The sequence below is a fragment of the Orcinus orca genome, chromosome 19, assembly GCF_937001465.1.
Source record: "Orcinus orca chromosome 19, mOrcOrc1.1, whole genome shotgun sequence".
In the NCBI taxonomy this organism is placed as follows: domain Eukaryota; kingdom Metazoa; phylum Chordata; class Mammalia; order Artiodactyla; family Delphinidae; genus Orcinus; species Orcinus orca.
In genome coordinates, this window is record NC_064577.1 from 7,561,400 (window position 1) to 7,581,901 (window position 20,502).

Genomic DNA, 20,502 nt, shown 5'->3' on the forward strand with positions numbered 1-20,502 from the left:
CCACCCAGCGGGTCAGGGCTGGGCCCAGAGCGGCCATATCCTGACTGGGGCCAAGAGGAGGGAGAGCACCCCCCCCTTCCCCTTCCCGCCTCTCAATCATTGCTGGACTCACCCCTCCCTGCTAACAGGAGGCAGGGGTAGGGGTGTGTGAAGACTTAAGGGCAAAGGGGAGAGGTGGGCACCTAGAAGACAAGCATGATCCAGAAACAGGAGAAACGGGGACCCCTGGAGTCAGGAGCCCTGAGGTCCAGCCCCAGGGCTACATCAATCAGAATGAAGAGCTGGATAGACTATTGTTTTTTTTTTCTGCGGTACGTGGGCCTCTCACTGCTGTGGCCTCTCCCCTTGCGGAGCACAGGCTCTGGATGTGCAGGCTCAGCGGCCATGGCTCACGGGTCCAGCCGCTCCGCGGCATGTGGGATCTTCTCGGACCGGGGCACGAACCCGTGTCCCCTACATCGGCAGGCTGACTCTCAACCACTGCGCCACCAGGGAAGCCCTGCTTTTGATTTGTAATTGTTCTTTCACAATAATCTCGTGAACCGGAACACTGTATTTTACAGAAACTGAGACTCCTAGAGCAGGTGGAGGTGGAGCTGTCATTCGAACGCAGGGCTTGACCCCACTCCTGTGTTTCTGGTCTTGCATGACACCACAGCTCCCTGGCTAAGTCCGGAGGGATCATGCCACTCCTCTGGGCTTTGGTTTCCCCGCCTACAGATGAAGGGTGCTCTATAGCAGCACCCACGATGGTTGTGCGTGAGAAGGAAACAGGTGGCGAGTTCAAGGGTTCAGAGTCCCTCGGGTATGTGTGTGTTGGGGGCAGGGATAGAAGTTATCGTGGGGACCTCGGGGTACAGGGATCTGGGGGAGAGGTGGGGCAGAGAGAAGAGATGGTGACATTTTTGGAGAGCTTAACCCAGAAGCAAGGCTCAAGACTAAGGTGTGAGGGAGTGCCGGGTGAGGAGGGATGAATCGGTGAGAGCAGAGTTTGCACATTTTCTGAGACTTCAGCCCCAAGAAATCCATTCTACCTGCTCAGCAGCAGAGTAAACGAAGTGCCCAACAGCATAAGAGACATGCCCCACCTGGACCAGGGACTAAGAGGGCCGCCATCCCAGAACCTCATCCCATTCCCATCTGGGCAACATCTGTCATCCTCAGACAGTCTAGTCTGGATAACAGGGCCCTCGTCCTGGAGTCTAGCAAGGGCCCAGGAACGTGTGCCCGTTCCCACCACTATCATGAAGGAGTCACAAGTGTAAAAGCCATGTTTCTAATTATCCCCCAATGCAACAGCCACAGAACACAGATGGCCATGGCCTGCTAGAAGCCAGAGGGATAGTTCCTGATGGCTCCCAGGGTGAAGTAGGAATGCAGAGCAACTGGAGTGTCCCCCAGTCTCAGGTCATAGGTTGGGCGTTAATAGTCACAGAGCAGGCTCCCTGAGGTGTCTTCTCCTTGGAAACAGGATGTAGCGTCAACGGCGGCTGGAGGCAAATGGTGGGAGTGGGGCTGGGCCGTGTCCACACAGCATCTGGAGAATGCTCTCTGAAGACCCCTGGGCCAGATTCTCCAGAACATCTTGATTCTGACTCTCCTCTCCGCCTGCCCCCACTTCTAGGTCCCAGAGTGGTCTAGACAAAGGGCAGGTTTCTGGCCTGTGATGGCAGGCGAGGGTAGGGGAAGACGACCTGGATGGGGCAAGGACGACCCTGGAAAAGTCTGTGGCCGTAGGTCCTCTACCACCTTCCAGCCCTTCACAAGAGGGCAGGTTGGGGGCATGGAGCCTGACCCACTAGCAGAAGCGAACCTGGGTCCAATCTTCTGCTCAGACCCTGGGACTTCCTGAGTTGGACTCCTTGGGCCGGCTGTGGGGGTGGGGGGGGTGTGCTGCTGGCAGAAGGACACACATCAGCCTGCCCACAACCCCTATAGAAGAGCCTGGGCGGAGGGCTCCTCCATCCTGCCTACTTAGTCACCTGCTTCTGCTGAAAGCAGGGATCCCAGATCCTCTGCCCACCCCACCCCTCAGGGGGACAGGCGACGAGATGCCAAGACTCCTGGAACCCAGTGCTATGTGGGCCAACCAGTCTCTGCAGCCTGTACAAATGGGAGCATCTCCCCCTCCCAGGCAGCCTAAGGCCCAGGGTGGTGTGACAAAGAATGCAGGCCTGTGCCAGATGGGGCATATGCCTGGCAGGCCTGCTGGGGCGGGACTGGAAGTGTGTGTGTGGGAAATCAAGAAATGAGACGCGAGCCGGAGGGTCCTTCCCACATCCAGTGGACTGTGTAGATCTTCACTGTTGACAAACTAGCTGGTTTCACTCACACCTCAGCAACAAAAACCTGTATTTAAGGGGCCGATTCCAGAGATCTGGACTGGAGAGAGCAAAGGAGTGTGGCTAGAGGTCCCCCTGGGAGGTGGAGGATACCGCTGCCTCCTCAGGGGGCTGGGCTGGGCCCCCAGCACTCCTGGCAGTGGTAGGCAGAGCTGGCTGCCAGCTCCAGCCTCCGCCCTGGATTCACTCTATCCCGGCTCAGATCTGTGGTTGGGCTTCATCCAGGGGGCCCTCCGCCAAGAAGGAGCGAGGCTGGATCTGCAGGAGTAAAACAAGCAGTGAGTGGAAGGGGCGAGGGCAGGCTGCACTCCGTGCCTTCTGTCTCCCCCGTCCCCCAAAGGCTTCGGCTCCATGGTAGGGGTCGGCTCCTCGGCCCGTGACCTCAGGGAACCGGTGATGGGCTCAAGTCTTCTGGGCTACCCTTCCTCTTACCCACCAGCATCCATTACCTTGAAGGGTGTGCTTATCCCCACCACAGAATGTAGGTTGTTGCTATAGTAAAAAAGGAGAAACTGATCCTCAGTCTCACGGATGTCACTAATGTCAATGTACACCTGGAGGGAAGGACAGACGGAAGTGGATCAGCTCCATGGCCCCAGGCCCCATTCAGCTCTCAGCGACTAGGTATCCAGCTCTCTGTTCCTTCCAGAAGACAGGGGAGAGGTCAGACAAGCCCCCCTGCTGGAGATGTGGAATACCTATCTCAGGAAAGGGGGCAGGTACCTGGTTCAGCCCGTCGCTGAAGGAGACCTGGTTGTCCCTGACCCAGACATACGACACGTAGTCATTAATGTGGCGCAGCCCCACCTGTGGAAGGGGGATCGGGCAGGTGGTCAGTGGTCTGGGAGGACACGGGACCCATGTCAAGTCCTACGGAGAGGATGGTCTCATTTCTAAGGCTGGTCATCATACCACCTGCCTCTTCCCCTTCACTGCTAGCCCCTCGATGGGCAAGGACCCTTGGGGTGGATGAGGGTAGCTCTGCAGTCTCTGTGCCCAACTCCCATGAGCACTCAGAATAGATAAACCGGTGGGGGGGGTGCGACTGATGGGCTCCCTGCCCGCCTGCCACGTCACCTTGTACAGGCCAATCCAGTCCCAGGGGCTGCTGAGGAAGTCTGCGGTCAGGGCGTAGCTGATCAGCATGTCGCTCTCCGTGGTGCACGGGCTCTCGGGCAGCAGGGTGATCAGTGGGGCAGATACCAATGGCTTCAGCTACACACAGGGGCGGGAAGGGGTTGAAGTCCCACAGCATCATTCCCTTCCCTGAGATGAATGTCCTTACTGTGCCCTTGCAACGGTCAGGGTCAGTGGGGAGGGATGGAGGGGCACCCACAGGTGAACTCTACTAGGCTGCCCTTAGAGTATCAGACCTTGGCTGGCCAGCTGGAAAGAAGGGCCAAAGGCTGATCGGGGATGGCTGGCCCTGCCAGGAGGACGAGACTGGGGGCCAGCTGGGTAATCAAGCAGAGAGCCAAGTGCTGAGCAACGTCGGGGTGGGGGAGATCAGGGGCGCCGCTGGCGGGTTGAAGAAAGAAGCCAAGGAGTTGCTCGCAGGCCCTTCACGGTTCCTGACCCAAAGGCCCAAATCCAATTTGGGGGCCTCTGGTGAGAACAGCTATAGGCATGTGAAGGGACACTGTGGTATAAAGACAGACAAACAGTAAGAGGGCAGCCAGCAGCTCAAAGGAGGTGAACACTGCCTTAGTCATGAGATGGCAAGATACAAGGATGGAGGGGGCTCCCTTTGCAACCTGAGCCCGATAGGTGTAGGACAAATGAAAGCAAGTCCTATTTCACATGGTAGGTAATAAGCATAATGGAACTCAGGAGCCCCAGGGGACAGTACTAAGAGGAAATGGAAACCTACTGACAAAGGGTTTGAACACATTTTTGACAGACAGAGCCATCAACAGCTCCTAAGAAGAGCTGGGATACCTGACCTGGGAGGAAAGGCAATCATGTCCTCCCACAGGTCTCCCCTGGGGCATCTGCTGACATGAGAGCCCAGGGCGGGAGGGTCTGGGGATGTGGCCCAGCATGGCTGCTCCTCTGCCAAGTGCTGGGCAGCCCAGAAATTTACCTCCAAGTCAAAGGTGCTGGTGACAGGCTTATGGTCACTGACGCTGTACAGCATGTGGCTGACGTAGCTCCTCAGAAACAGGGTGAAGTGGGGGGCTGACAGCGTCGGGGTGTGGATGGCGGCCTGGGGCTGCCGCTTCAGCCTCCACAGGATGCGGTCGGTCCACGCGGGCTTGCGCTTTTTCTCACTGGGGGTGGGAGGAGAGGAAGAATGGGGAGAGAAGGGGTGGCAGGTGAGCAGGAAGGGACCCACGAGCTTGCTGGATGCCCTAACACCAGGGCCTGTCAGCAGTCACGAGATCACCCTGGGCCAGAGCTGGAGACCAGCATGGCAGCAGGCAGGAGGGTGTCCAATGGAACCAGAAGTATGCTGGCCTCTGTCAGACTCAGCCAAGGGCCCTCAGTAGACTAGAGGGTCACAATCCAATTGTGACTCAGAAACATCCCGTTCAAAGCCTTTCTTAGTTCTTGAACAAAAGCAGCAGAACATCAAAGAAGCTGAGGTTTGGAATTTGGAGTGAGACAGACCTGAGCTGGAATTTGGCCTCCCCCATACTAAAGACCCGACCTTAGGGAAGGAAAGGGAAGCATTTAGGGAAGGCTCACTACATGCCGGCAACCAGAACTATTTATTTCACTCTTCACAAGTGGAGAAAATGAGTCTTGGAGGGGAAGTAACTTTCCCAAAGTCACACAGCCACTGAGTGGTAGAGCCAGGACTCAAGGCCAGGCAGCATGACCACAGAGCATGTGCCCTTAATCACCAGGCCAACCCCTCTTAGGCCTCAGCTTCCTCATCTGTAGAAAGGAGATAATAGCAGTTATGTCATAGGGTTGCTGAGATGATTAAATGAGATGAAACACAAAAAATGTTTAGCACCACGCTTCGTACAGCATAAACTCTGCATATACTGGCTATCGTGATGCTTTGTTCTCAAGAGTCAAGACCTCCCACCCGTTCTTTACTCACCAGCTTCCCTGACGGGCATAAGAGAGACCATATAGCTTGGTCAGATGATTCGCTGCTTTAAAACCTTTAAGGAGTCTTCACTGCTTCCAGAATAAAGCTCAAGTCTCCAAATGTGGCTTTCAAGGTACACAGGAGCCTGACACCCCTTGTGCTACCTTATCTCCCTCCTCTGCCCCAGACCCACCTCCCCATGGTAAATCTCTCGAGCCTCTGGGCCTCTACTCTTACAGCTTTTGCTATCTATAACTCCCTTTGTCACAGGGAGAGGCCCAGTTCCAGTGCTGTTTTTGTCATAAAGCTGTCACTGACCTCTCTGCTTCCAAAGCATTCTACATAAGTACATCTCCTATTACAGTATATTGTAGTTCACTGTTTCCCAGTCAGCCTGTCAGTTAGCGTGTGAGCTTGGAAGGTAAGGACGGACTCTTGGCGTCTCCTGTGTATCCTCAGCATTAGCACAGAGCCTGTCATGCAGTAGGTACTCAAGAAGTGCTCGTGAAACCCAAAGAATTAAAAAAAAAAACAAACCCAAGCTCATTCTCTTTCCTCAAAAATGCCCACCTAGGGACTTCCCTGGTGGCGCAGTGGATAAGAATCCTCCTGCCAATGCAGGGGACACGGGTTCGATCCCTGGTCCACGAAGATCCCACATGCTGCGAGCAGCTAAGCCCGTGTGCCACAACTACTGAGCCTGTGCTCTAGAGCCCGCGAGCCACAACTACTGAAGCCCGCATGCCTAGAGCCCGTGCTCTGCAACAGGAGAAGCCACCCCAATGAGAAGCCTGTGCACCGCAACGAAGAGTGGCCCCCACTCGCCGCAACCAGAGAAAGCCTGCACGCAGCAACAAAGACCCAATGCAGCCAAAAATAAATAAAATTAAATCTTAAAAAATAAATAAAATGGTTTAAAAAAGTGAAAAATGTATTTTAAAAAAATGCCCATTTATCCCAAAAAATATCCACTTAATCATTTTTTAAAATAATTTATTTTATTTTTATTTATTTTTGGCTGCATTGGGTCTTCGTTGCTGTGCGCGGGCTTTCTCTAGTTGCGGCGAGCGGGGGCCACTCTTCGTCGCGGTGCGCGGGCTTCTCATTGCGGTGGCTTCTCTTGTTGCGGAGCACAGGCTCTAGGCGCGTGGGCTTCAGTAGTTGTGGCTCACGGGCTCTAGAGCACAGGCTCAGTAGTTGTGGCACACGGGCTTAGTTGCTCCACAGCATGCGGGATCTTCGTGGACCAGGGCTCGAACCCATGTCCCCTGCACTGGCAGGCGGATTCTTAACCACTGCGCCACCAGGGAAGCCCTGCCTACCTAATCTTAACATATACAGTTTCATATGCTTATAATCAGTTTGAAATTCTATTTTTGTCTTCTGCTTTATTCACTTACTATTTTAAACAAACCTTTCTGGTATACTTCCATCACTTCAATAGCAATATGGTTTTCCAGCAATAGAGGCAGAATGGTGCCTCGGTGGTGAACTGACTCTAGTATCAGAGACCAGTTGGGGGAAGGTTTTGCCCCTGTTAATTAAGAGCTATGCGGTTCCAGGTTAGTGAATCTGGGGAGTGGTGCCTTTGGAGAGGGCACGGAAGCTCCTTCCCCTTCCCCATACCTTGTCCTATACATCTCTTCCATCTGCCTGCTTCTGAGTTATATCCTTTTACAACAAACCAGTAACTTAGTTTAAAAAAAAGCTCTGCCCTTGGGCAAGTGACTTCATCACTCCAAACCTCAGTTTCTTCCACTCTTAAGATGGGGTGATAACAGTGCTTACTTCAAAGAAACATTGTCGAGGGAGTGGTCAAGAAGTGGGAACTGGCTAAACCACCTCTGCTCGGGGCTCCTGGGTTGTTTGAATCCTTCACTCTCTGAGAAGTGTTCAGGGGATAATCGGAATGTGGTATTCCCATCCCAGAGACAACAGACACTCAATCTCCAAACCAATCTTGGACATTCAGTGCCTAGCAATTCTTAAAACTTGGTAATGAACCACATGAATGTACCACTCTCCCTTTCAAAGCATCCTCCCCGCCTCCACTTCCCTATTATGGTCAAGAGCCCATACTTGCTGTCCCGTCAGGATCCTCCCCAAGTCCTGACCACAGCCTGACTCTCCTTCCCCCTCAGTACCTCAGCTTGGCTCTGCTTCCTCCTTGGGACTTCAGCCTGTCTCCCTTTCCTCCTTTTCCATGGACTGGTCCACACTCATCACTGGGCACCTGTATTGTTCGTTCTTTCAGTGAGCTTTACTGAGCCCTTATTATACGCCAGGCAACTGGGGATCTGCTAAATGGGATTGTCAAAGTCGTTGACGAGCTCGTTTAACACACAAGAGGAACAAATAAGCAAAATAAATATGTACCAACTAAATATTATACATTTCCCCCAGTTCTCCATTCCTAATAATAACTAAACACGGGGTCCTTCTGTGCATCAGACTGTTCCAATCCTCCCAACACTGGAAGAATGCCACGGGTCACATTTTCCTTCTTCTCCAGGACACTGAAGTTGAGCGAGGTCACCCTATGCAGGTGGGAGCTGGGTGCCTGCCCACATTGCTGACTAGAGTCAGTGCTCCTTCCACTGCACCTGTCTCCTCCAGCTTGCCAGTGGTGGCCGATTCCCACTGTGTGTCACCAGAGCCGGGTCTCACTAATGCTTTTTTTTAAAAAATAAATTTATTTACTTATTTATTTTATTTTTGGTCATGTTGGGCCTTCATTGCTGCGAGCAGGGGCTACTCTTCGTTGCGGAGCATGGGCTGTAGGCATAGGCGTGCGGTCTTCAGTAGTTGTGGCTCACGGGCTCTAGAGCACAGGCTCAGTAGTTGTGGCGCACAGGTTTAGTCGCTCCGTGGCACGTGGCATCTTCCTGGACCAGGGCTTGAACCTGTGTCCCCTGCATTGGCAGGCGGATACTTAACCACTGCGCCACCAGGGAAGTCCCATCACTAATCCTTTTTTTGGCTGAATGGTCGTGACTGAGTACAAGAATTATATCTGGAGATTACAGGCACACCTCGTTTCCTTGTGCTTCGCTTTTCTTGTACTGCGCCGATATTGTGATTTTTACAAATTGAACGTTTGTGGCAACACTGCATCGAGCAAGACCATTAGCACAATTTTTCAAACAGCATTTGTTCCCTTCATGTCTCTGAGTCACATTTTGGTAGTTCTTATAATATTTCAAGCTTTTTCATTATTGTTGTAATTGTTACAGTGATCTGTGATCCTTGATGTTACTATTGCAAAAAAAATTACGACTTGCTGAAGGCTAAGATGATGGTTAGCATTTTTTTACCAATAAAGTATTTTTAAATTAAGGTATGTACATTTTTTTAGACATAATGCTATTGCACACTCAACAGACTACAGTATAGTGTAAACATAACTTTTTTTTTTTAAACATAACTTTTTTATGTATCAGGAAACCAAAACATTTGTGTGACTCTCTTTATTGTGATATTCGCCTTACTGCGGTGGTCTGGAACCAAACCCGCAATATCTCTCAGGTATGCCTGTAGTATGTCTTTACTTTCTAAAAATTAAAACCAAGTAGCTCTGCAGGATTCTCCTGGCTTAAGAGCCTAGAAAACTTGAGCCAGTGTACTGACCCAAAAGTAGTGATGTGTTCCATTTTTGGGTCTGAGAGCACTTTTCCTTTCGGCTCCCTATAGATGGCTTCTAAGTGTCTCGCTGAACTCTGGACTCGAGCCTTGAATAGATTGATCATAACATCCTCTGCTCACTGCGTAGCAAAGAGGTGGACTGGGTTCCTGTCGACTGTAACAAAACCACTGCAATCCCTGACTTTAATAGGATTTCCTGCCCTCAGCCCTTTCACCCTTCCGTGTAATGGAGCTGACCTCGTTTCTCATTACATCTTGGCTCCGGGACGCTGCCGAGGCTGGGCAGAGCTCCGTACCATGCCCTGCATGCAGCTCAGTCCCTCTGTGCAGCAGGTCAACTCCACTCGAGATGCCTCTCAGCAGCGCTGCTGACTGATCAGAATGCCTGCGCTCCTTTCTGCCTCCCTGACAATAACTCTCATTGACTCCTCCTGGCTTCAGCTGCCCGCTTCCTTACCATTTGCTTTACCCTCCTTCGGCACTTCCACACAGAGTTCTGGAACCTTCTATGGGCCAACTCCTGGACTTGAGAGTGTTTATTTGGCTCTCTCACTCTGGGTGGGTCCCTCTGCTCCTTAAATACCTTATCTTTTCCTTTTGTCCTCTCAGGCTCCCAGTTTAAACATATGCCAGGCACTACGCTACACACCAGGGACGGTCATAAATCAGATCCAGTCTCTGTGCACTGGGCATTCATAGCACAGCAAGAAAGGCACACTGTGTCTTAAAAGCAACACTGAAAGCATGGTGTGTGCAAGGCTTGCAGGCAGCATAAGGGAAGGAGAGAACTCTCAGTGAAACGGGCAAGGGTCAGGAAAGGCTTTTCAGATGGTTCAGATGATGTCTGAACTGGGCTTTCAGGATGAATAACAGACTGATCAGACAGGAATGTTTCTGTTCACTATGTGGGGCTCCGGCCCTGCCCACCGCAGGAGCTCCCAGATGGGAATATTTCAGTTACGATGTCCCCCCATAAGGCCCCCTGTTCCTGTCCAGACATTCCTTCATTTCCTGGGCTCCAGGCAAGGGGAACTGGATTCACACAGACTCCAGTTCAAATTCCTGCTCCGTCACTTACTCTGTTACTACCTTACTTAGATCTTCTGAGACAGTTTCCTTATATGTAAAAAGTCAGTATCAATGGAGCCTACCTAATGAAGATACAGTATGAATGAAGTGAAGTGATGCGGGCAAAGCACTCTGCACAATGCCTGGCCCATGGTCAGCACTCAATAATGTCAGTCACAATGTGGATTATACCTATTATGTGGAAATAATATCTGCCTTCTCCTTAACAAGGCTTTGCTATCCCAATCCTGCCCTCCTTTCTGCTGCTGCTGGCAAGACTGGCTGTGAACCCAGAGGCACTGTGGGCTAGAGGAAGGCATCGTGGGCAACACAGTCCAGAGAATTGGGTCTGAGCCCCAGCTCCGCCATCGCTAGCTGAGCCACCTGGGTAAGACCTTGAACATCTGAGCCTCTCTAGGCCATCTCAGTAACTTCCAGTCTCCTGCTGATTTCCCTCCCATAACCAGGGGTGTGGGCACAGGGACACCTGGCCATACGGTCTGTCAGCAGCTCTCTTCCTGCTGGCAAGTGAGGTTTTGAAGTCAACTGGTAGAGGGTCCCAGCCCCCAAGGCCCCAGCCTGTCCCACTGAGGCCTGACAATTTCCACAGTGACTCCATTGGACCTTCATTTCCAATGGATGGCTGGGGAGACTGTTGGCTGTGGACCCGGCCAGCAGGCCAGCTGGAGCCTGACCTCCTCCCTTCTTTCTGGCTTATACTGTAGCTCAGGCTGGACCCTGTTTCCAGCATTCGTGCCCTCTTCTTGTGTGCACTGCCCTGGCTGTGACCCCACTCTGTCTTGCTCCACACACCTGAAATGGCTCATGCTCTCCCCCTTGCTTGGTGGGGACATCGTGGCTCTGCCACACGGCTTCCAGCACTGGGCCAGCAGCTCTTCCTCTCACCCCAGGCTGGCTGTGGACATACCTACTCACCTGCTAAATCCCAGAGGCCTGCGCCGCCCTGGAGGCGCCTCCTACCTCCCTCATAAGACAGTGTTGCTAGGGGAATACGTGAAGGAGCTGCTCCAGCTGAAACAAAGAGCCTCATAACATGTAGGGGGTTCTTTTTCTTCAAAGAGATGAGGATCCTTGCCCTAAATTGGGCCAGGGACCTCTTGCCAGAGCTACTTTTGCCCCTCTGCCTAAGCCTAAGGTTTTGGTGGTCACTTAGTCCTTTCTCGGCTTCTGAGAAAAGTTTTCAGTAAAACTGCCACCTAAAGACACGAATCTAAAAATAACAATAGGGACTTCCCTGGTGGCGCAGTGGTTAAGAATACGCCTGCCAATGCAGGGCACACGGCCGTGGTCCGGGAAGATCCCACATACTGCGGAGCAACTAAGCCCGTGCGCCACAACTACTGAGCCTGTGCTCTAGAGCCCACGAGCCACAGCTACTGAGCCCACGTGCCACAACTACTGAGCCCGAGCGCCTAGAGCCCGTGCTCCACAACAAGAGATGCCACCACAATGAGAAGCCCATGCACCGCAACGAAGAGTAGCCCCCCGCTCGCCGCAACTAGAGAAAGCCCACTTGCAGCAACGAAGACCCAACACAGCCAAAGATAAATAATAAATAAATTTATAAAAAAATAAATGATAAAATAAAATAAAAATAACAACAGCAGTTATCACAGTGCTTACCGGGTGCCAAGCACTGGTCTGGGCACATGCAAGGTCTCATTTAATCTTCAGTCCCATGAAATAGGTATTGTTATCATCCCCGTTTTATAGATGACAAAATTGAGACTTAAATACCGTGTCCAAGGTCATACAGTTGATGAAGGGCAGAGCTGTGCTTCTAACTACCAGATGCACTATCTCTACATCGTTCCCCATTAACTGCCCCCCTGACAACTACTACTTCACCTTCCTAAATAGTACCCAACCCACTCACAGCTGGGGCAGGGCTATGTAATACCAGTAATTGGCTGAGCCAAGCTTTCTGCCCCCCTGTCTGGGTAGGATCATAAAGTCCTGGGGAGCGGGGACAACAGGGACAACATTCTGGGGCAGGGGTTCCCAGAATGCTGAAGTACAGTCCCCTCAAGTCAGCAATCAACTGTCTTCCCTCCCCTTTGGCTCTACCTGCCCTGCCCCCAACCCCTATTCCTACCAGCAGTGTGTCTCCCCTTCCTGCTCTCTCTGCGGACAATCTGGGTCAGCTCCCACGGTCAGCATCTCACGAGGGGGGCGGGTGGTGCCACTCCTTAGAGGTGATGGCTGGATCTATTCCTGCTTCCCCGACACTTCTATTCGGAGGCAGCTCCCACTGCCACTAAGGCCAGCACGATCTGACTTCCCAGGCCCAGATCTGCGACAGGCTGATCCTCTCCTGGTGGAGCCCCCTCACCTGGTGTCATAGTTGCTGGAGTTCTTATCAAACTTGTAGGTGGGCGGGAAGAGCAGGGGGCCCTCCTGGAACTCCCGGAGCAGCGGGTCGTGTCTCTTGGCAATGCTGAGCTGGAGGGAAAGGCACAGTCCCATCTCCCAGCAGTCCTGCCCCAACAGCCTGGCACCACGCTCCAGTCAAGGGCTGGCACATGCCATCGCAGTGGGGCAAGAGTCAAACCCGGCCACTCCACCTCCTCACTGCCCCAGCAGCAGCCTCGGCACCCCAGCCCCCGGCGCCCTCACCCCCGGGAGATCAGCTGGATCCTTTTGCAAACATTACCCCACGGTCCCAGGGGAGGCAGCTGCCTGCCCTTTCCCAGTTCTTGGACTACAGGGACCAGGCTCTAAATTCCATCTCCCTGGCAGCCACCAGCAGACGTGTGTCAGAGGGGAGGCTGGGGTAGCCAGGGTACCCCAAAGGGGTGGTATCTCATCCTCTAGGAGGCAAGCCAGGCTGGGGGTGGGAAAGACAACAGGGACACAAGAGGGCTGGCGATGGTGCAGGGCCACAGCAGGCCGAAGCCCTTCTCGCTCCCTAATCTCATGCACACCCAGTGGCTGCGTCCTCGCTTCTCCAGCTGGAGACCGGGGCGGCCGGACAGGACTGGCTGCCCTACCCGCAGAGGTGAAGCCCTATTAGACCCCACCCTGCCTGGGAACAGGGACTCGGGCGGCCTGGGAAAGCAGAACAGGCACTAGAGAACCTACCCACATCTCATGTTGACCTCCACCCACCACGGGCTCAGACCACCCTTCGCGGCCCTCCCCTCATCAGATACCTGATCCTTCTCCCACAGGTCACTGTAGCACCGATTTTTTATGGATTCCCGAACAAAGTGCAACCCAAAGTCCTCAATCCGAAAGTTCATGTCTCCAAACCAGAGAATGAGGCTTCAGAAAGAAAGGAAAGCAGGCGGCCTGAAGGTTTGTGACGAGGTCAGGAAAGGCAGGACCACAGGGGTTCTGGCCACTCACTGCAGGGCTGCGGGAGAGCAGAAAGCTCGAGAGGTGGGTGAGAAGATCAGGTGAAGACAAGAGCAGGGCCCAACGGGACTGTTCTCATGGCCCCCACCCCGCCACCATTTAAGCCGAAGAGATGAGCCCCAAGGGGCACGCGGCAAATATGGAGCAGGCTCTAGCCCTCCCTCCTCAACTGGGCACAGGTGAGGCTGAGAACCAGCCCTTCCGGGGACCTCAGGAACCACGAGGTTCTTGACCTGGGATGTTCGGAAGTGCCCAGAGTTTCCAGGCAGGGCAGAGGGGCCAGGGAAAGGGAAGGTGTTCCAGACCTCAGGGAGGCAAAGCTGCATAGGAGAGCAGATGGGGTGTCAGGAAAGAGGCTGGGAGAGGGTGGGAGATGGGGCGGACTGCCTCTGGCTGGGGAGCAGTGACCGGGCAGAGCGTGCTTGCCTGGGCTGGCCTGGGGGAGAGGGCAGGGGCTGCAGTTCACAACGGCATGCTCACTCGTGGTCCAGGATGTTGGGGACATCCTGTGCCTCAAAATTCTGCATCTCCAGGATCCGGTCAAAGTGCTCCAGCCGCTGGTCATTGTTGGCCACATGGGGGGGCAGGTGGCAGTTGACGATGCTGACATAGTAGCCGTAAAACTTCAGGAAGATTTTGACACCCCCTTTGTTCCCCTGGTAGGTGGGCAAAAGGGTGGGAAGCCATTCTAGGGGGGACACACCTCTCTTTCCCCATCCTAGACCTGAGGGCAGATGGTCTCACCTCCTGTAGGATCTCCCAGAGTCAGACACTCAGCTCCCAGAGTGGCCTCTCCATCCACAGAGCCCAGCTCATCCACCTGCCATCCTAGGGATGCTAAGCCCCCCTGAGGCGGGAAGGTGGCTATGCAGGGCACTGGCCTGGACAGAGTGCCAAGATTCATTTCACCCCCTTTTTCATTTGCCCAGCTCTAAAGCCCCCAGCCCTGCCCATCCCAGTGAGACGGCCCCCCAGCTCTTGACTCAGACAACAGCTCAGTCCTTACCCAGTACCCGAAGAGGCCAGTGGGGGTGGATTTAGTAGAGAGGATCTGGATAAAGGGCAAATGCTGATACTTGGCAAAGATCAGTAAGAGAAGCCCCTGCATGCGGACACTGGAGACCTGCAGGACAGAGGGGCAATGGTCATTTGTGTCCCTCCAGGCCCTGTGCTGGGCGCTCTAGAGAGCCCTGATCCACATGGATGTCCTGCCCCAGGGGTCTATGGGATCTCTGCAGATGGAGTCTCAGCTACCAAATGATGCATTCTGGAAGCTAAGCAAGTTCCAGTTTCTGCTCCTGGGCTTGGGGGTGGAGGGCAGAGAAGACAAGGTTGCCAGGGACCCACTGCCATCAGGAAGTCACCGACTCCTCGGCCCTGGCCCAGGCACAGCCAGGTGCTCTTCTCCTCAGTGTCCTCCTGAGTTTCCATTGGGTACTGTGCACCGGGGCTCAAAGAACTTCAAAGATGCTCTATGGGACAGTGGCTAAGGGCCAGATCTGGGTTCAAATCCCAGCTCGGGCTCTTAGTATTTGATACTGGGCGAGTCTCAGCCTATCTTCTCATTAATAAAGCAGGACTCCATCTCAAAGATGCTGGATTAACTGGCAGCTATTATTTTTTTGGTTTAGGGATTCTTGAAAGTAAATGCAGGGAAGAAGCATGAGAGAGCCTTCTAGGGTGCTGAAAATGTTCTGTATCTTGATTTGACCAGTGGTAACATGTTCTGCATATACGTATAAAAATCCACCTGGGGACTTCCCTGGTGGAAGACTCTGAGCTTCCACTGCAGGGGGCATGGGTTCCAACCCTGGTCAAGGAACTAAGATTCCACATGCTGCGTGGCGTGGCCAAAAAAAAAAAAAAAGAAAATCCATGAAACTGTAGACTTAATTTCTGTATACATTATAGCTCAGTGGAAAAAAATTAAGAAAATGCTACTGAAAAATAATATAGACTGTGGGCAGTTGGTGTGTACGAAGGCCACGCAGAGGGGATGAGAGCGAGCACAGAGGACGTGTGTTCACAGATTGGGGAGAGTAGCTACCGTCCACTGACACACTGCCTTGCTCATTTAATCTTCTAGCCAACCCTTCAAGGCAGCACCGAAGGACCGAGGCTCAAGGAGACTAAGGAACCAGTAGGACTACCTGGATATTCAAAGGACCAGGACTGCCAAAATCCCTGCTCTCTGTGGCCGCGGAGGTGGGGTGGGAATGGGCCAGTGACCCTCTCTCTCAGCTGCAGGCTGTCTACACCCACCACCCGAGTAGCTATTTCCGGAGCATGAGGTGCAGAGGCCAAGGAGGAAATCCCCGGGTGGGGAGTGTGTACTGGGGCCTTCCAGGAATTATGAAACTTGATCCCACAGGCCAGGAGCTCTGGGACGGTGGAGGAGTCAAAGCAGGGGGAACCCCAAATCCAAGACCGAGGGAGGGAGGTGTGAGAAACTAGGGTTCGGCAGAGGTTGCTACAGATGTGTCCCCTGCCTCACTCTCCATCCCCGGTCTCGGTCTCTCCCCTTCGCATGCAAATATGACAATGGAAGTGGGCGAAGGGCTGGACTAAGAGGGACTGACTCCCAGGGAGCTGATAAAGATTCAGGAAGAGTTTCAAGCTGAATCTGAACCCATAGAGTGGGTTGGGGCGATGGGCTCTACCACAAAGGCACCAGCTCGCTTTGAGAAGCCGCAGGGAAGGGGGCGTGGCGCAGGGAGGATGGAGGTGGGGGTGGGGCTGTGGGGAAAGGCAGGAGGCTCGAGGGGAAGTTCCAGTGGAGGAAATGAAGTAGGAGGAGCTAAGGAAGGGACTAGAGGGAGGTGGCTGGGAGCCTAGGAGCCGGCCAAGGGGGTCAGCCCCAGGCTTCTCAACCCGTGGCTGGCAACTTCTGGCTAAGGAATAGGCTGCAGGCAGGGCTCGCCCTTCACCTCCACTCTCGGCCTGGGGAAGAAAGGTCATTTGCTTTGGGTGCCAGGCCCTCAGGCTGCTCTCCCAACCTTGGGAGGCCGCACGGATAGAATGAACTGTGTCCATGCCGCAAGATGAGCTCACTTCCTTGGCTCAATTCCATCCTGCCAATCCCTTGCCAGTTAGCCAAGGTACAAGGAGGCCTCCAGTCTTGGAAAGGGAGTGGGTGGTGAGAGAGAAGCGGTTCTGCCCTCTGAGAAGGTCCAGCTCCAAGTCTGCAGCAAGAGGCCCGAGTGTGATGTGGAGGGAGCCAAGGGCTTGGGGGCTGGCATTTTTTAGCCTCAGCAGCAGGACCAAAACCTTGTCTGCCGTCCTCCTGGCTCTGCCCTCCTCGGGAGGACTCACAGCTCTTGCTTCAGCACCCTTAGGCAAACCAAGGTAACAGAATTAATTCTGAAGAAATCCAGTCACCCAGGGAAGGGAAGAAAGGAATTCTGGTATTTCCAGGAAGCATTGCTTCTTGGAGGTATTTTGAGTGGGAGTGTGTTTCATCCCTTGGCTGTGCAGGGCAGAAGGGTGAGATCCAGCAATCTAGAGCCTTCCTGTAGATGCTCCTATGGTCTAAAGATTCCCCAAAGAATACTGGCCCTACAGACTGAGAACCTTTTTCCTCCACACCTGTGTCCCCTCTCCTAACCTCTTCGCCCCTGAGAATTTGAGGTGCATATCCCTTATGATCAGAGGATACCCTCTGATACCAGCAGGCGAGTCGTGGGATACCTGTCAGCCTTAGAGATCATCAGTACAGCAATAAAGTACAGAAGCCAAGAACATGGGTTATTAAGTTTGAAAGATCTGGATCTGAACCCCAGATATCCTGTGAAACCTCTGAGTCTTGGTTTTACCTGTATAATACCCATATTTCAAAAGAGTTAAGATTTTTAAATAACGCATATAAAGAGTTTGCTTATAATGCTTAACACCAAGTAAGCACTCGATAGATGGTGGCAGGTATTATGCTCTGAGATTTCAGGCTGGGCCTGAGAGTAGGGATTGGAGGCAGGGGGTGGGGTAGGCACTGAGGTGTTACTAAGCCCTGCTGCACCTCCCCAAGGAATTCTCCTAACCTGAAAAATATCAGGGTCTTAAACTAGCCCCTGGGGTTCCAGCTCAGCTCCAGCTACGTCTGAACACACAAGGCAGGCAGGAGCCCCAGGGAGCCACGTGCAACTGAAGTTTGGGCTTTAAATAAAAGGGAAACAGCATGAAAGCTGGAGTGGGAGACCAAAGGACTAGGGATTAGTGATATGAGGTGAGACACATTTCCCAATTGCCCATGAACTTGTAAGTTACCTTGACGAAGCTCAGAGGGGAAAGCACATCCATGAAGAAACTGCTCCATGGGTCTTCAAAGGCAGTGTCAGAAAGGAGGCTCATGATCCCACAGTTCATTTCCTGCAAACTGCCCATCCCAGGTCAGAGGCTTCCCCCTGGCCTGGAGGGCGCTGCCTCTGCCGCAGACATTTAGCACTGCCCTCAGCCGACTTTCCAGCCTTGGGCTCTCATGACCATGGTCTCTCCCTCCCCTGGCTGTTGACTGCCAACCCCTTGCCATTGCTGATCCAGGACAACAGACACTGCCTGGCCCTGATGCAGGCTGAAAGCTCCTGGCCTTCAGACTCCAGAGTGAGGGCGTACAGGTTACAGCGGTTCCCCACAGGGACAACTTGGGACTGGTCAGGCTTACCTGATCTCAGATATAGGGATGCGTGACGGGCCCTGCAGACACCTACCCAATGACATACACGTCCAGATTCAGGTTCAGGTTGTTCAGCTGAAGCAGATCACTGAGGTCTGGAGGGGGTGCTGCAGAGGCCACGTTCCATGTCACGACATGTATGCTGAGAAGGGAAGCCATGGAGGAAGGAGGATGAGCCCTCATCCAGGTAACAGACAGGGGGCTGCGCCTGCTAACGGCTGCACCACAATCCGCTGTAGTCTGAATGGGAAACGTGTGTTTCTGCATCTGGTGGAGGGAATAGGGCCACTAAACTACAAGCCCTTCATCTTCACCTCTGTCCCCGAAGCAGGAAATTCCCACCCTGGATTGGTTCCTCCGTGCAGGCGTACAGCTCCCTACACCTTGCAGCACTGGTGCTGCTGACACTAGGAGAGCTGCCAAAGTGGGGCTGAAGGTTTCGGAGTCAGGCAAGGGAAGGGGTGTGGATGGGGTGGACCGTCAGGAATTTATTAATTCCACCAGCCCTTCATCTATGGCTCAGTAAGCAACTTTCCGCCCCCACTCTTCAATCCATGGGATTCTACAACCACCAGAAAGATTCTGGAGGTTCAGTTTTCACCTTGTGAGAGGCCTTAGTACTGCAAGACGGGAATTTCAAAAATAACAGAGATAACAGCACCACATTTCCTTCCTCACTCATCTCTGGAGCACAACCAATTCTGCCAAGCATTTCAGAAGAGCCTAAGAAGATTCTAAATAACAGGTTTCTCAACATCTCTCTCAAGACTCTACCCTCTTTTGGGAAAAGTCATCAGTTGGATAACATCCACCTCAGCTTCACATATACCCTAGGGAAACAACAGATCTAATCAGCAGCTCAGGGGATGGACAGACTTGCAAATCTCTTTATTTGAATAGTTACAGTAATGCTCCCAGGAAGCCCCCAGATTGTGCTGAGTACAGAACAGGCAGGGGCTACAAACCCTGCAGAGACCAAGAAGAACCACCAAGCCTCAGGTGAGTCCTAGGCACACCGTAAGGAGGAGGACCTGTAACAGTGGAAGATGCAGAATGGGGGCAGAATGGGGGCAGAAGGAAAGGGCAGGATGTCCTTAAACATCTTTTCTCCACCAGACCCTGTTCTTAGAGGTCCATGTTCTAAAGAGCACAAATTGAAGAAATTCTTGGCCAGCTTAAAGCAACTTCCTGCCCCTCCATATGAACATCAACAAAACAATACAATAACCACCTTCCCAGGCACTCAGCCAGAGGTTCCGTGCTTCGTTTGTTTACGGTCTCCCCCTGCTGTCCAACGGAGGATTAAGAGGCAGCTCTTTTACTCTAAGGCTCCTTGTTTTCCCAGGGACCTGCTCTAAGTGGATGGAGAGCCAAAGCCGGGATTTCTTGTTCCCACTTTTAGGTCCCACGATTAGCAGCAAATCCTTGCATCGTGACCGGCACTAAGTTGGTGATTAGCGTTGTTCCTCGTTAAAGAACAAGCATGAGACCAGGCTATTATCACTTCACTAAAGGATCTTATCTAAATCTGATTTTGGGTTTCAGGAGGTCACAACGGGGTCAGGCAGACCCCATGATGTATGTGCTGATCCAAAGTAAGAACAAGGTTTCTACTCTAGAGCTAAGGGGAGAGTGCTTCGTTATGTTTTTAACTTCTAACAACCCAACACTGCTGCCTCCTCCAGAACCCAACTGGGCCACCTGCTTGGGGCGTCCAAGTGGGCAAGAACTTGGTGGCCTGAGTTTGGAGGGGGCGCGGGGTTCGACCCAACACAGCCCTCTCGATACTGGCCTGGGAGAATGTGGGAGGCCTCTGAACCAGAAGCAGCCCTGTAGGTCTGGCCCCTTCTCTCCCAGTCTGGTTCTGCCCCAGACCCGCAGCCCCGATTGGGTCGGAGGCAGTGATCCCGCCCCGAGCAGGCCGGCCTGCCCGCAGTCGCCTTCCTCACCTGAGCGTCCTGACTCTCAGCTCGGTCTGTGGGTTCATGGCCGCCATCGTCCCCACGCGGTGGCCCGGCCGGCTCGCGTCTCCCCGCCGCAGCCTGTCCTGGCCCAATCTGCCCCCCTCTGGCAGCAGGTGCCGCCGGCCAGCTCCCTCTCCCGATTGTTTTTCTTCCGGATTTAGACCCTCCGCTTCGGCTTCCGTAAGAGGCGGGGTCTGAGGGCACGGAGGGCTCTGGGTGGCGGGCTCGGGGGGAAGAGGCGGAACTCTTCAAGGAGCGCGAAACGGTGAAAGGCTGAGGGGAAAGGGGCCTAGGGGACGGGGACGTAAGAGAGGCGTATCCTCGTGTCACCAGACCCCGATACAACACTGCCCCGCCCAGCGGCCGGGGCGCGCCGTGGCCCAGACACCGCCCAGGCGG

The 20,502-nt window shown here is 53.4% G+C and overlaps 1 protein-coding gene across 5 annotated transcripts; it reads right to left on the reverse strand.

The window, feature by feature from the left end:
• Positions 1 to 2,335: 2,335 nt before the first annotated feature.
• INPP5K (inositol polyphosphate-5-phosphatase K) lies at positions 2,336 to 20,425 on the reverse strand. Of its 5 annotated transcripts, none has more exons than XM_004267067.4 (12): positions 20,089 to 20,425; positions 18,174 to 18,281; positions 17,734 to 17,842; positions 14,480 to 14,596; positions 13,954 to 14,129; positions 13,269 to 13,380; positions 12,449 to 12,558; positions 4,426 to 4,612; positions 3,420 to 3,557; positions 3,066 to 3,149; positions 2,792 to 2,896; positions 2,336 to 2,600 (listed from the first exon to the last, which is right to left on the reverse strand). In XM_004267067.4, the coding sequence occupies exons 1-12, from the start codon at positions 20,133 to 20,135 to the stop codon at positions 2,541 to 2,543; spliced, it is 1,353 nt and encodes a 450-aa protein (XP_004267115.1). In that variant the 5' UTR covers positions 20,136 to 20,425; the 3' UTR covers positions 2,336 to 2,540. The 5 variants fall into 5 exon arrangements, 4 of the variants coding, with proteins under 4 accessions (XP_004267115.1, XP_033279175.1, XP_033279176.1 ...); XM_033423284.2 differs by having other exon boundaries at positions 18,174 to 18,406; XR_007473481.1 differs by having other exon boundaries at positions 2,495 to 2,600; positions 2,792 to 2,984; positions 18,174 to 18,406.
• Between the last annotated feature and the right edge of the window lie 77 nt (positions 20,426 to 20,502).

Excerpts from the sequence above, each read along its gene's own strand:
- INPP5K (XM_033423284.2), bottom strand. The coding sequence starts at position 18,406 with ATGCAGAAACACACGTTTCCCATTCAGACTACAGCGGATTGTGGTGCA. Across the intron at positions 3,558-4,425 it reads CCAGCACCTTTGACTTGGAG|CTGAAGCCATTGGTATCTGC; the intron begins GTAAATTTCTGG and ends CCCTGTGTGTAG. Across the intron at positions 2,601-2,791 it reads GGATAAGCACACCCTTCAAG|ATCCAGCCTCGCTCCTTCTT; the intron begins GTAATGGATGCT and ends TTACTCCTGCAG.